Source organism: Prionailurus viverrinus, chromosome B4 (genome assembly GCF_022837055.1).
Source record: "Prionailurus viverrinus isolate Anna chromosome B4, UM_Priviv_1.0, whole genome shotgun sequence".
Taxonomy (NCBI): Eukaryota; Metazoa; Chordata; class Mammalia; order Carnivora; family Felidae; genus Prionailurus; species Prionailurus viverrinus.
In genome coordinates this window covers 76,378,806-76,392,307 of record NC_062567.1, presented here as the reverse complement: position 1 = coordinate 76,392,307, position 13,502 = coordinate 76,378,806, and the positions used below count along the sequence as shown (strand labels likewise).

The following is a 13,502-nucleotide window of genomic DNA, read 5'->3' as shown; positions in this document are numbered from 1 at the left end:
CTCTGCGCTGAAAGCAGTAATCCCGATGCCGGGCTCGAACCCACGAACTGCGAAATCATGACTTGAGCGAAAGTTCCAACCCGCGAAACCGTGAGATCATGACCTGAGCGAAAGTCAGACGCTCAACCGACTGAGACACCCAGGCGTCCCCTAATGACTTCTAATCACATCTCCTATCAGGATCAAAATTTCAGTTCAGAGAACATTCGTGGACATCTAATCTTCTATGTGTAAAGCTCTATGGTGGTGGGATATGGATCAAAGGCTCTGAGCGTGGAGGATTTGCAAGTTCTAGTCCTAACCCTTACCTGACCTAGGAATTCTCCCTGAGCCTGGTGGGCAGCTGCTAAGCCAGCCTTTGTCTCAGTACTTCTCAGGAGAGGAGCTTGCTGTCTCTCTAGGCAGTCTATTCTCACTCTGGCTTTAATCATCAGAGCCGCCACTTATCATGAAGAAAAAGAGTCACCACTTAGTGAACATTGAACAATTTAGGCCTGAGGCCCACAGTACAAAAATCAACCATAAAATCCACTTTATTATTCATGATTTGGTTTACTGATGGGTGTTCCCGACATCTGTGGCTTCCCACTTAAACTAATTGTTCTTGCTGCCTACGAGCTAAACTCAGCTATTTTTATGCCAACATTAAGATTTTAAGTTGCCCATCTTTTCGAGTGATTTCGGTGCTTTGGGAACACTGCCCTGGTTACTAATGGAGAGGCAGGGAACCTGCTGACCTTTGACATCTAAACAAAACCTTCCCTCCTGTCCCCTGATCCCTATGCTGGCCCACAGGTAGGTCTCTGTTTTATATATGTGGCTAATTTATGTTTTTGTGGCCCTTTTGGGTAACAGCTTTATTGACCTATAATTCACACACCGTACAATCCAACCATTTAAAGTATACAATTCAATGGTTTTTAGCATTTTCATGAGCTTGTGCAACCATAACCATAATCAAATTTAAAATATTTTCATCTCTCCCAAAATAATACCTTTGTTCTTTTTTTTCTTTAATGTTTATTTGTTTTTGAGAGAGAGAGAGAGAGAGTAAGCAGGGGAGGGGCAGAGAGAGAGGAAGACAGAAACTGAAGCAGGCTCCACGCCGTCAGTGCAAAGCCCGATGTGGGGCTCGAACCCACAAACCTGGGAACTGTGAGATCATGACCTGAGCCAAAGTTGGACATTAAACCGACTGAGTCACCCAGTGTCCCAAGAATACCTTTATTCTTTAGCAATCACCTCCACTCCCCACCCAGGCTGGAGGTGGTCCAGCAGCCATGAACCGATTTTCTGTCTGTACAGATTTTCCTGTTCTGGAGAATTCACATAAATAGAATTATGCAGTATGTGGCCTTCTGTGATGGCTTCCTTCACTTAGCAGTGAAAGTGTTACCATATTGTAACATATATCACGACTTCATTCCTTCTTTTTTTTTTTTTTTTTTAAAGAATTTTATTTTTTATTATTTTTTTTTCAACGTTTATTTATTTTTGGGACAGAGAGAGACAGAGCATGAACGGGGGAGGGGCAGAGAGAGAGGGAGACACAGAATCGGAAACAGGTTCCAGGCTCCGAGCCATCAGCCCAGAGCCTGACGCGGGGCTCGAACTCACGGACCGCGAGATCGTGACCTGGCTGAAGTCTGCCGCTTAACCGACTGCGCCACCCAGGCGCCCCACGACTTCATTCCTTCTTAATGTGGATGATGTTCCATCATGCGGCTCATCAATCACATTTTGCTTATCCATTCATTCATCAGTTGGTGGGCATTTGGGTTGTTTCTTTTTCGGCTATTACGAATAGTGCTGCTATGAATGCGGTGTCTTGTGTCTTCTCTCCTGATCACCGAGAGGAACTCTGTGCAGACCGTCTTTCCTGATGGTTTCGAGAGACGTGAGGGTAGTGACTATCCTGCTCACCAACCTCTGCCCCTCCCCCCGCTTCCTGACACAGCTGCCCATGACTCAAGGCCTCCTGGGGTCTTTGAGCTATACCATCTGTCTCCTCTTTCCTCCTTCTGTTCTCTAGGAAAGGCAGTTTGGGGCAGAGTCATCTGGGTTGTCAGGGTCGGGCACAGTCAACGCTTTCCCTTTTGTTGGGCAGACCGCAGTGACCAGAGACAGCCTTATAAGGAGTTGGGCCCTGGGCTGCCCCAGGCTGGTTTTCTCTTCACTCACCACTTGGCCCTAGTTCCGGGGCCTTTCCCTTCTGCCTCCAACCCCAGAATCCCAGGCAGGGGCCCTTGGAGAGGGCAGCTCGGGCCTTCTTTTGCATTGAGGCTGGCTTGGGGCATCAGGGGAGGGGTTGGCTGGGGTCTCTGGGCAACAGGGAGCTGACAGATGAGATGCACATACTTCTAGCCTAGGATAGTTCTGCGCCGCCCCACAGCTTGAAAACCACAGGGCTCCTTGTAACCCCCTTTGTCCTCACCTTAAACAAAACGCACTTTAAGAACCAGAAAGCCAGGTGGGTGGAGGCAGAGGGGCTGAGATGTCAGGACTGGCTCTGGGTAGTTCTTTTGTGCTCAGGACTTCCTGTAGGATCCTCCCCCCCCCCCCAACATTCTCCCTCCTCCCCACCCACCCTGCCACCTCTGCCCCTAATCTGCCCTGGTCCACCTGACGACAGTTGTTGGGGAGGGGAAGAAGTGGGGAGCTGGTGTCCTCCCTCCCCAGGGCTGCCATACCTGTCTGACCAGCCCCTCCCTCTCTCTTTCCGGCTCAGCTCTCCGTCCCTGGTTTTGGCCATGGGCCCACATGCCCTCCCTTTGGTCTCTGGAAGGAGAAGTCTCTCTGCCTTGCTAGCGTGGGTGTTTGTTGCAGGGGTAGGGGGGCATGCATTCGATTCACTTTTTGGAAATCAAATCTTCTTTGAAGGGGCTGGGAGAGGGCCTGGTGCAAACAGGTACTCACTGGATTTCGCTGTGCTGGTCCAGCACCTCAGGAGGTGGTGGGGAGAGTGGGGAGGAGAAAAGAGGGGAGGGGAGAAAGGAATGTGGTCTTTGTGTTCCCTCTGGGAGTCTCTGACTCATCTTTCTGGAAGGGACTTACGAGTGTGTATCTGTGTGTGCGTTTGGTCTGAGTGGAGCTTTTCTGTGTGTTTTTCTTTTTGGATTTATCTCCGTCGCCAAAGAGGGGGCTGCTGGGTCTTTCTGTCCCTCTGGGTAGGGGTCTGTGTGTCTCTCCTTCTGGAAGTCTGAGCGTGTCTGCTGAAGGATGGGAAGGGTCCTGTATACCTGGCCTCCTGGCAGGTGGGGGCAGTCACTGTCACCCCTTTCCCTGGGGGGGGTGGGCGTGTGCTGCTCAGCCGTCTCCTCCAAGGGACTCAGGTTTCTGGCATCAAGTTGGATGTCACCCAGTCCCCACCTCATGCCCTGCAGGAACTTTCCAAAAATCTAGCCCCAGTCATCACTTAATTGCAGCTGGAATCTCTGCCTCAGGGACCCAAACCTCTTGCCTTACACCTGCAGTCTGCCCCGCCCAGCCCGCCCAGGCCCCGGGGTGCCCTGCACAGCTCCCCATTCTCCAACCTTCTACAGGTGCGTGCTCTGCCCCAACCTGCTGTCCTGACTCATTCTAATAATGGGTTCAGGGAGACAGGTGCAGGGACTCCTCCATCTCCTCCGGCCTGAGAAGAGAAAGAGGGGCCAGGTGGCTACAGCTTGACTCGCCATCAGTGCCCCCAACTCCACCCCACCCCACACCTTCCTGCCTCAGGATCCTGCCTCCCTTCCTGTGAATTACCCCCTGGGCGCTATGGGAATGACTCACTCTTCCAAGGAGCAATTATAATGCAGCTTCCCTCTCTCCCGGGCTCCCTCATCTTTCCTTAGTCCTTATTTTTCATTCTCTGTGCCCTTTAGTAAGGCCTACAGTGTTCAGCCTGGCCCCGGGGAATCCTGGGATCTTGGGAGGAGAGGAAGGCACTAGGCCGTGTGCAGGAAAAGTGCTCTGTTGGATCTCACTTTATCTTGCACCTAGAGACCCAGAGGGAAGACAACCAGTGTGTATGCGTGTGTGTGTGTGTGTGTGTGTGTGTGTGTGCATTTATGCCACAATTATTTACCTAGCCACTTTGGGTACTATAAAAAAAAAGTAACTGAGGAGAAGGGGAGCCTGGGTGGCTCAATCGGTTAAGCGTCCAACTTCAGCTCAGGTCATGATCTCAGGGCTCGTGGGTTCGAGCCTCACATTGGGCTCTGTGCTGACAGCTCAGATCCTGGAGCCTGCTTGTATTCTATGTCTCCCTCTCTCCTGCCCCTCCCCCGCTCATGCTCTGTCTCTCAAAAAATGAATAAATGTTAAAAACATTTTAAAAAAAGCAACCAAGGAGATACCAGACAGTTGGTTGGCCTCAGGTTCAAGGATTTGGAACCTAGAGGGCCTGTCCTCCAGCCTGGGCAGAGTTTCATAATCACCGTACATGGAGACAACATGAGGTGGTGTCTTTGGGGTGTTGGGGGTTCAGGGATCCCTTTCCTGCTATGCTTCTGAGTCCTTGCATTTATTTCTCCAAGGAGGGAAGGAGATGACGCCCAGAGTAGGACTGCAGCAGCTCGGTGACCCCAAGCAAGTCTCTTTGTTATGTGGGGCCCCTGCAAGGCAACCGGTCTCCCCAGTTTTACACTTCCGGAATCCTTTTCTGAGCTTTTGGGGCAGTGTTAGAGTGGGCTCCTGGGTAGGAGCAGCTCTCTGCTGCCCCCACCTGAGTCCGGCCTGTAGGTGGCAGGTGTCGGGTTAGGCCCAGCCCCCTCAGGGCCTAGCCACTCAGGTACCAGGCTGATCCCCCTCCCCTTGGGCTGTGCTCTCTGTTATAAAGGGCCAACCCTGGGGAGCTCTTCCCACCATAGAAGCAGCTTCTCGGCTTCTTCTCGAACCTCAGGCAGGTTCAGCCTACTCGCCTCCACTCCAGCCTCCACACCGGCCTCCACCATGTCCATCAGGGTGACCCAGAAGTCCTACAAGGTGTCCTCCTCCGGCCCCCGGGGTTTCAGCAGCCTCTCCTTCACTAGTGCGCCTGGCTCCCGCATCAGCTCTGCCCTGTCCCGGGTGGGCAGCGGCAGCAGCTTCCGGGGTGGCCTGGGCAGCAGCATGAGTGTGGTTGGGGGCTATGGCAGGCCCGGCGGTATGGGGGCCATCACGGCTGTCTCAGTGAACCAGAGCCTGCTGAGCCCCCTTAAGTTGGAGGTGGACCCCAACATCCAGGCCGTGCGCACCCAGGAGAAGGAGCAGATCAAGACCCTCAACAACAGATTTGCCTCCTTCATCGACAAGGTGAGGACTGCCCCCCACCCCCGCTCCGCCCCCCGCGTGGCTGGCAGTGCCTGGGGCTTGCCAGGGGTCCCGACCGGTCTCTTGGTCACCCAGTCTGTGGGTACATCTCCAGCTCTCCACTGGCGACCTGTTGGGCGCCACCCACCCTGCAACACTCTCCCTTCCAGCGATGACTCAGTCCTCCCGTGCATTTTGGTTTGGGCTGGGGCAGCTGTGGGGAGAGGGTCCGGGCCGCTTCTGACTCTCAACCTTGAGGCTTCGTCCCTTCACGCATCTCACCCCTACCCGAGTGCTGACCGGGCTGTGAAGCTTTAGGCCTGGAAGAGCCTTAGCTGTTCAGTTGTGGGGTGGGACGGGAGGCCCCTCGTCCAGGTTCACCCTCTCCCTAGCCCTGCCCCTAGGGCTCCCCAAAGGTGCCCCTCTGCTTTTTTTTTTTTTTATTTAAATAAGGTTCGATAGGATTCTGGAAGAAGGAAACGGGTGCCTTGACTCAACCAGGCAAATATTGATTGAGGCCTTTGTCGTCCCAGGGCCCGGGTGTGGGGGCACCGAGATGAGTCATCACCCGGCCCCTGCCCTGGGAACCCGCGGGGTGGGCGGGGTCGGGCGGGGCAGAGCCTCGGTTACCCCCCCCCCCGTCTCCCCCCCCCCCCCCGCCCCGCCCCGCCCCGTGGGGTGAGGGGCTGAGGCCTTCCATCGTGGGGGAGCGCTCCCCTACTTGGGGAGCTCTTAGTTTCTGGGGGGTGGGGTCGGGGTGAGGGGACGCCAGGGCCTGGCTTCGGGAAAGCTCCATCCAGGATTCAAAGTCTGCGGGCGTTGGATACCTCGCCCAGGTTTCGTGTCCTGTTCAACCCCATAGTTTATGGCTTCAAATAAGGTGTCTGTCCGCCAACGCCCCTCTCCTCACTCGGCCCTTGGCCCCTTTCACTCTTCCCTACCCCGGCTCCGCCCCAACCTGGCTCCACTTTCCCGACGGCAGGCACCTGGCCGGGTTTTGCAGCCTGGATGTTTGCTGCCCCAGGGGCCCCGGTGGGGGTGGGGGTGGGGGGGAGTGCCCAGCGCGCTGGAGGATTGGGCCACTCCCTGCTGAGTGGCTCCTGGAGGCATTGTGGGAAGGGAAGGAGGCAAATCCTGGGGCAGAGTGACGCCCTTAGGAATTGGAGTCCCCCAGGGAATTGGCACTCCCCTGTTTGTGGCCGGCTTGCTGCCCCCCTTGGCCCAAAGCACCCTTGACTTTACTCCTTGACGGGGTTTTGTTAGCTTTGGGGTCCTCGCAAGTGAGTAGTTAGGCACCGGGCTCTGAGTCCGAGTTCCTGGATCACAGTACTCTGCCCTTCCCTTTGATGGGGCTATTTTGCCAAATCTGATCTCATCTATAAAATGGGCTTGATAATCCCTAAATCAAAGAGGTTTTGCCGATTCAAGCATATGATGTATGTAAAGAGCTTAGCAGTGCTTGGCCCATATTAAGCAGTCCAGTGAGGCTAAAGGTTAAAATCATGTACTCTTTATAATTTGGGGGCTGAATGACATGGGGAAGAAAGGATTTCTAGAGAAGAATTTGTTGGCTCTCGACCAGACCCTTAAATCCACCTTCTCTTTTAAGTCCCCTCAAGTTAAAGAACAGAAAAAGTGACGACTTGGGGTTAAGAAAAACACATTCTTGTTTTTGGAACCAGTCTGTTATTCTTTCTTTTAAAAATTTCCTTTCTGGGGAGCTTGGCTGGCTCAGTCAGTGGAGTATGTGACTCATGATCTCGGAGTTGTGAGTTCAAGCCCCATGTTGGGTGTAGAGACTACTTAAAAAATAAAATCTTATTAAAAAAATGCTTTTTGATATGCCCTAGTTTCTTCCTGAAATCTGGATCCCTTGAGCCCAAGGAACCCAGAAACTTTGTGTTTGGGGCCGGAGGAGAGGGCTGTGGATTCAGGGTGGGGGGGGGGAGTAGTGGGAAGACCTCCGTGATGCTGGAGAATCACAAAGGGAGTGTGGTGGAGACGGGGGTGTTTGGTTTGCACATAGATCTGCCTGGTCTCTTGCCCCTTTCCCAACGTCCAGTGACATCTGCACAGAGATAGGCTCCTGAAAGGGCCCGCCTGGGCTTCTCTAGGCTACCGCAGGGTTGGGGAGACCCAGGCTCAGAGAGAGTAAGCAACTGAATGTTGCTCGGCACAGGTTGGTAGCAGCATTTGGCTAAAACCTGGGTCTTCTGGTCAGTGTTCTCCAGGCCGAAGAGCTCAAGTTTCTCTGTAATCTCTAGGAGTCCCTCAGAGCCACTCCCAATAATAATGATGATGACAGTAATATTTGATATGAGCCCTTGAATTTCCTTTTCAACCTTACATAAAGTATTAATCGAAACTTGGCTATTCTTGCTGATTTGTAATACACAGTCTAAGTAAAGAAGACCTATTCGTTCTACGAGTATCGTTTCAGCGTAACTCCCCTAGCTGATCCCTTCCGTCTATGCACTTGCCTATCATTCCCACTTGTCCCCACCCCAGCACTAGAGGCACATGGCCCCCTAGTCCACTCACCGCCGTGCTGTCTCTTTCAGGCCATTGGTGATTCTCCCAGAACAGCTAACCAGCTCTCTGGGTTCTGGAGACCCCACTGCCCGGGAAGTGGGTTAGAGGAAAGGACAATGCTTGCTTCCCCCCACACTGCACCCAATGGCCTGATGTGGACCTTCTTGCTCCCTCCTTCCCTCATGCAGGTGCGGCACCTGGAGCAGCAGAACAAGATTCTGGAGACCAAGTGGAACCTCCTGCAGCAGCAGAAAACCGCTCGCAGCAACATGGACAACATGTTCGAGAGTTACATCAACAACCTCCGACGGCAGCTGGACACCCTGGGCCAGGAGAAGCTGAAGCTAGAGGTGGAGCTTGGCAACATGCAGGGCCTGGTGGAGGACTTCAAGAATAAGTGAGCTGCTCTCCCACCGCCCCCTACCGACTGAAGTCCTCCTGCCCTGCCTAAGACCCCAGGGCCCTCTGCTTGTTGGGCAGTGCAGTCCTATGTAATTAGGGTGACCAGAGGCCCAGGCTTTCCAGGACAGTCTAGGTTTATGCCCATGGTCCAGGCATAATTGTTAACAGCACCCACCCCCTTTCGATCTCAGAACTGTCCAGATTTGGACAACAAGGTGTATGTTAATATTTACGTCGTAAGCATCAGATGGGAGAGGCCTCTGGTACGTACCTGCAGCCCTGGCCTTATTTTTTCCTTACCCTTGATTTCCAGCACACTCCAGAAAGTTCTGTCTGAGGTCTCCTGTCAATCCCCGCTGCTAACCCTCTTCATATGCCTAATCCAATGTGCACACGTGGATTCAGAGAGGGGTTTCCTGCCACAGGCCTCCCCACTGGCTGATGATAGGCTGGGGTAGGGGTGGGGAAAGAGTTGACTGGTTGGGGCGGAAGCACCAGACCAGCCCTCGTGTCCTTCATGAACTGAGTTTCCTAGATTTTGCCTCCCCAAATACTCAGGATAACCTCACCTTTGCCTTCACCCTCTGATTCTAATTCTGTTCCTCACCAGATACGAGGAGGAGATCAAAGAACGTACAGACATGGAGAATGAATTTATCCTCATCAAGAAGGTGAGGGAACACTCCTCCCCGACCAGACATGGGATGTGGAGCTTAGAGACTTGGACTAGGAGGTTTTCCGGGTTCTGTCCCTAAATGTGTCCAAGTAATGGGGCATTTGGGTGCCTCCCAGGTATACAGCATAGAAAGATAGACAAGGACTGAGGGATACTTAGGTACATTTGGACAGAACTCTGAACATTGATGTTAGGACGTGGTTAAGAAAATGGAGGTCTGGCCATGGAAGGGCCTCTTAGTGGAGGAGGAGGAGGGCTGCAGAAACTGAGGTAAACGTGTTTGGGCTGGGGATACAGGTGTGATGGGGCTGAGGCTGGAGAATCAGGCCATGGAGTGAGGTGGAAAAGTCAGTTGGTTAGAGGTTCTGTGTCTGGGCCATTGAGTGTCCCTGGTTGGGGTTGTGTGTGGACACTCAGCTCAGGCTGCCCCTCCCTTACCACCCAGGATGTGGACGAAGCTTACATGAACAAGGTAGAGCTGGAGTCCCGCTTGGAAGGGCTGACCGACGAGATCAACTTCTTAAGGCAGCTGTATGACGAGGTATGTTCTTGGGGGCTGAGGACTGAGGGTCCCCCGCCCTGTCAGAGGCTCCTCCCAGCCCCCAGTGCATCAGCAGACAGAGTATCACCAACTGAATGATTACAATTATTGACATAACCCAGCGTGTTGGTTCTATATGTTTTGCCCCCCCTGCATGAGGGTGAGGGAGGCTTTATTACCCCATTTCGTAGGCGAGAAAACAGGCTCGGGAGTGAAGTATCTTGTCCAAGGTCTTCATACAGAGTGGTGACCCAGCTACAACCTGAACCTGCTCTGTCCCCAGAGCCTTTGTTCTGAATCTTTGGGCCTTCTAGAAAGCTCTTCAGGGGCTTACTACTGGTAGCTGAGTGTGGAAGGGCGCTGCTGCTCAGGTTACTCACCTGAAGCCAGGTTGCCTTATTATCCTTATCTTCTTTCACCTGTACTTCCCCCCAGGTTTCAGGTCTTTGACATGTCTTCCTTCTTCAGGAACGTGGCCCTCTCCCCAGCTCTAACTCCACCTGCTTCTCTCCTCTGTTGCTGGCCTCCCTGCTTTTTCCCTAAAGAAGTCCCTTCTGCCAGAGGGGGCTTCTTGGGTGCAGGGACAGGGCCTTACCCCCCCACCCCACCTGCCCCCTACAGGAGATCCGTGAGCTGCAGTCCCAGATCTCGGACACGTCTGTGGTGCTGTCCATGGACAACAGCCGCTCCCTGGATCTGGATGGCATCATTGCCGAAGTCAAGGCCCAGTACGAGGAAATCGCCAACCGCAGCCGGGCTGAGGCTGAGACCATGTACCAGATCAAGGTGAAGAGTGGGGTCACTAGGCTGGCCCTTCCCTCTGGCTGGTTCTGTGCCCTAGTACTTAAGGAGGAAGCAGGATTTCAAAGTCGACCTTGCCTGCTGTGAGCTGGGCCTGCTGAGTGGGTACTGTGGAGACAGGGATATCCGTGTTCCTGGAGGTCTGGAAGAAGGCCGGCAGTGGTGTGTGCGTGCGTGTGTGTGTGTGTGTGTGTGTGTGGTGGGGCAGGGGTGAGGTGAGATGAGCAGGGCACTTGCCTCACTCCTGCCTCATACCTGCAGTACGAGGAGCTGCAGACATTGGCCGGGAAGCATGGGGATGACCTCCGTCGCACGAAGACGGAGATTTCCGAGATGAACCGGAACATTAACCGACTCCAGGCTGAGATTGAGGGCCTCAAAAACCAGGTATGGGCTGGGCTGGCGGTGGGAGAGGATCCCTGGACATGTGTGGGTGACAGCGAGCAATGCATCAGGGAGTGAGAGGCCTGGGAAAGAATCCTAGACCAGACTTCCAGGTTCTCAGGCTGCTCCTGGGAGGCTGAAGGGTGCGGAAGAGGTTCCTGGGGCCGTCACAGGGGCCAGAGGGGGTGCGACAGACAGTTTGGGGTCCAGAATGGGTTCTCCCAAGCCTGCTTTATTTTATTGTCTTGTAAATCAGGGTAAGGTCAGGCTCTGCTGCTTTTAACACAGTCTGGAAAGCAGAGAGCTGGCCCAGTTAGGGCGGGGATGATGCTTCATGGCGTCCCAGGTGAGAAGTTTGTTCAAGGAAGAGTCTGGGAACTGCTTGGATTTCCCTATTCTGGTTCCTTTTTTTTTTTTTTTTTTTTTTAATTTATTTATTATAAGTAAACTCTATACCCAACGTGGGGCTTGAACTCATGACCCTGGGATCAAGAGTCACATGCTCCACCACCGCCAGCCACTGCCCCGCCCCACTCTATTTGGGTTCCTGAAGCTCATTGGTAGCATTTTCTTGGTGCTAGGTGGAGTTGGTTAATCTAGGTCAGGGAGAGGCTCTGGTCCCTAAAAAAGGGAAAGGGAAGGTGGGTGCAGGGGGAGGAGATAACCAGGCTCTGCCCTGACCTGCTTACCTTCTCCCTGCCCCCACAGAGGGCTTCCCTGGAGGCCGCCATAGCTGATGCCGAGCAGCGTGGGGAGCTGGCCGTGAAGGACGCCAATGCTAAGGTGGCCGAGCTGGAGGCCGCCCTGCAGCGGGCCAAGCAGGACATGGCCCGGCAGCTGCGGGAGTACCAGGAGCTCATGAACGTCAAGCTGGCTCTGGACATCGAGATCGCCACCTACCGCAAGCTGCTGGAGGGCGAGGAGAGCAGGTGGGTGTTGGGGTCTCTGAGCGGCCCTGGCGCCCCAGCCCTGGGACCTGGCATGGGGAGGGGTGGGAATTGAGTCCCGTGGTCCTGGAACCAGGGTCAGGAGTTGGGTCTGATGTCTCGTGTGTCCTCTGGGTCCAGGCTGGAGTCTGGGATGCAGAACATGAGTATCCACACTAAGACCTCCACCGGCTACTCAGGTGAGTGTCCTGGCCCTGGGGTGCAGGGCAGGAGGGTGGGGCCTTTTCAGCCAGCTCCTATACGTCTCCCTCTTGTACAGGTGAGGAAACTGGGGTGCAGTCAGATGTCTTGTCCAAGGTCACATAACTAATTCAAAGCTCTGTCCTACTCTGCTCCTGGTTTCCCCCCAGTAATCCTAAAATAACGAAGCAGGGTGATTTCCCAGGCCTGCGGACTATGTAGGGAGTGACAGGGAACAGGGGACACGGAGCCTGATGTGTACATGGCCTTGTGCGCTCATGTGACTGCTTCTATCCCTGACCAGGTGGGCTGGTCTCAGCCTACGGGGGCCTCATGAGCCCTGGCCTCAGCTACGCCATGCAGTCTGGCTTCGGCTCTGGTGGGAGCTCTGCTTCCTCCAGCCGTGTCAGCTCCTCCAAGGCTGTGGTGGTGAAGAAGATCGAGACCCGTGATGGGAAGCTGGTGTCCGAGTCGTCTGACGTCCTGTCCAAGTGAACAACCACTGTGGTCTCTCCCAGCCTCCCCGCTCCAGTGGCTGCCATAGAGCTTGTGGGGGAAGGAGCTGTGCAGGGGAGCATCGGGAACGGGAGGCCCACCTAAGCCTCGCCCCAGTCCTCGGCCTACCCTTAGGGGGAGTCCACTGCCCTGGGTACCCCCTCTTGCCCCCAGCTAAAAGCCAATTCAAGAGTCTTTTCCCAAATAAAGCCTCAGATGGCTCTGCCAATCCCACTTGGCTGTGTGCAGCCCGTGTTAAGGGGTGGGGTGGGGTGAGGTGGGGGAGAGGTGGTCAGGAGGCCTCTCTTGGGACTCAGAAGCTGGGGGGAGGGGGTCCTGGAAAGTAGGGGGCGCCGGGGAGGAAAGTCTGGCCTTCTCTAGGCTGTTCCCAGAGAGACTTCTTTGCTGAAAGCCAGATGACGCCTTGCCCATTAACGTGCTCTTAAATACCCATTTCATTTTATCTGTGCAACAAAGCCTTCGAGGCCAGCAGAGCAGGTTTTGGGTGGTATTATCAGGAGAGAGTTCAGTTTCCTTTCTATAGCATCACAGGACCGCTTGCACATAGGGCCAAGTAACTGGCCCAGCTAGAAAGAGGAGGGTCTGGCATTCGAACCCAGTTCAGTTCCCAAGCCTCTCCTCGTCCTCCTCAGCCAGGCACATGGCATTTTCTCGGTGGCCACAGATGTCTTTTTACCATCGTGATTCCTTTGCAGCTGAGGACCAAGGAGTCCTGGTTTTCCCATCCCTTCAGAAGCCCAGAGTCCATTTCTAGTAACTGGGTGTGTGTCACACCTGCAATTTCTAGAAGCCAAGATCGTATAGGACTTGGCATTGATAAGTGGGCTCTTCTTGTTCCACTCACGGTTGCACCCACCCTACAGTGGTCTTTGCCCCCCCCCCCCTGCTTTCCACCCTTTTAAATGCACTTTTTATATTATAGACACAGCTGAGTATGCGAAGGGCGTGTGCGTTCTGTGTTTGCATGTGGAGGGTGTGCTGTGTGTATATGGGTGTGGATATATTCTGTGGAATGTGTAAAGGGGTTTCCCTGTTTTTGCTGAAATGCAGCCTCCAAGGTCTAGGGCAGGACCAGAGGTTTAGGACACAGCGAGGTGGGGCAGCGCATCCCTGGCCTGTGGTTTCACTGCCACGACCAGGGAGTTCTAGGCTGATATGTTGGCCGCCTAGACTAAGTGTGGACAGGCCCTTATTTACTTTCTGAAACACCAAGGGAGAATAAACAAGACAATACAGAAGTGTGGACAGC

The 13,502-nt window shown here is 54.1% G+C and overlaps 1 protein-coding gene across 1 annotated transcript; it reads left to right on the top strand.

Moving 5' to 3' along the window:
- The first annotated feature begins 4,832 nt into the window (after window positions 1-4,832).
- KRT8 (keratin 8) lies at window positions 4,833-12,466 on the top strand. Its single transcript, XM_047868042.1, has 9 exons — window positions 4,833-5,277; window positions 7,995-8,203; window positions 8,819-8,879; window positions 9,330-9,425; window positions 10,047-10,211; window positions 10,488-10,613; window positions 11,319-11,539; window positions 11,678-11,736; window positions 12,042-12,466. Exons 1-9 carry the CDS (start codon window positions 4,936-4,938, stop codon window positions 12,230-12,232), a joined length of 1,470 nt encoding a protein of 489 aa, XP_047723998.1. The 5' UTR covers window positions 4,833-4,935; the 3' UTR covers window positions 12,233-12,466.
- Window positions 12,467-13,502: the final 1,036 nt, after the last annotated feature.

Excerpts from the sequence above, each read along its gene's own strand:
- KRT8 (XM_047868042.1), top strand. The coding sequence starts at position 4,936 with ATGTCCATCAGGGTGACCCAGAAGTCCTACAAGGTGTCCTCCTCCGGC. Across the intron at positions 5,278-7,994 it reads TTGCCTCCTTCATCGACAAG|GTGCGGCACCTGGAGCAGCA; the intron begins GTGAGGACTGCC and ends TCCCTCATGCAG. Across the intron at positions 8,880-9,329 it reads AATTTATCCTCATCAAGAAG|GATGTGGACGAAGCTTACAT; the intron begins GTGAGGGAACAC and ends CTTACCACCCAG.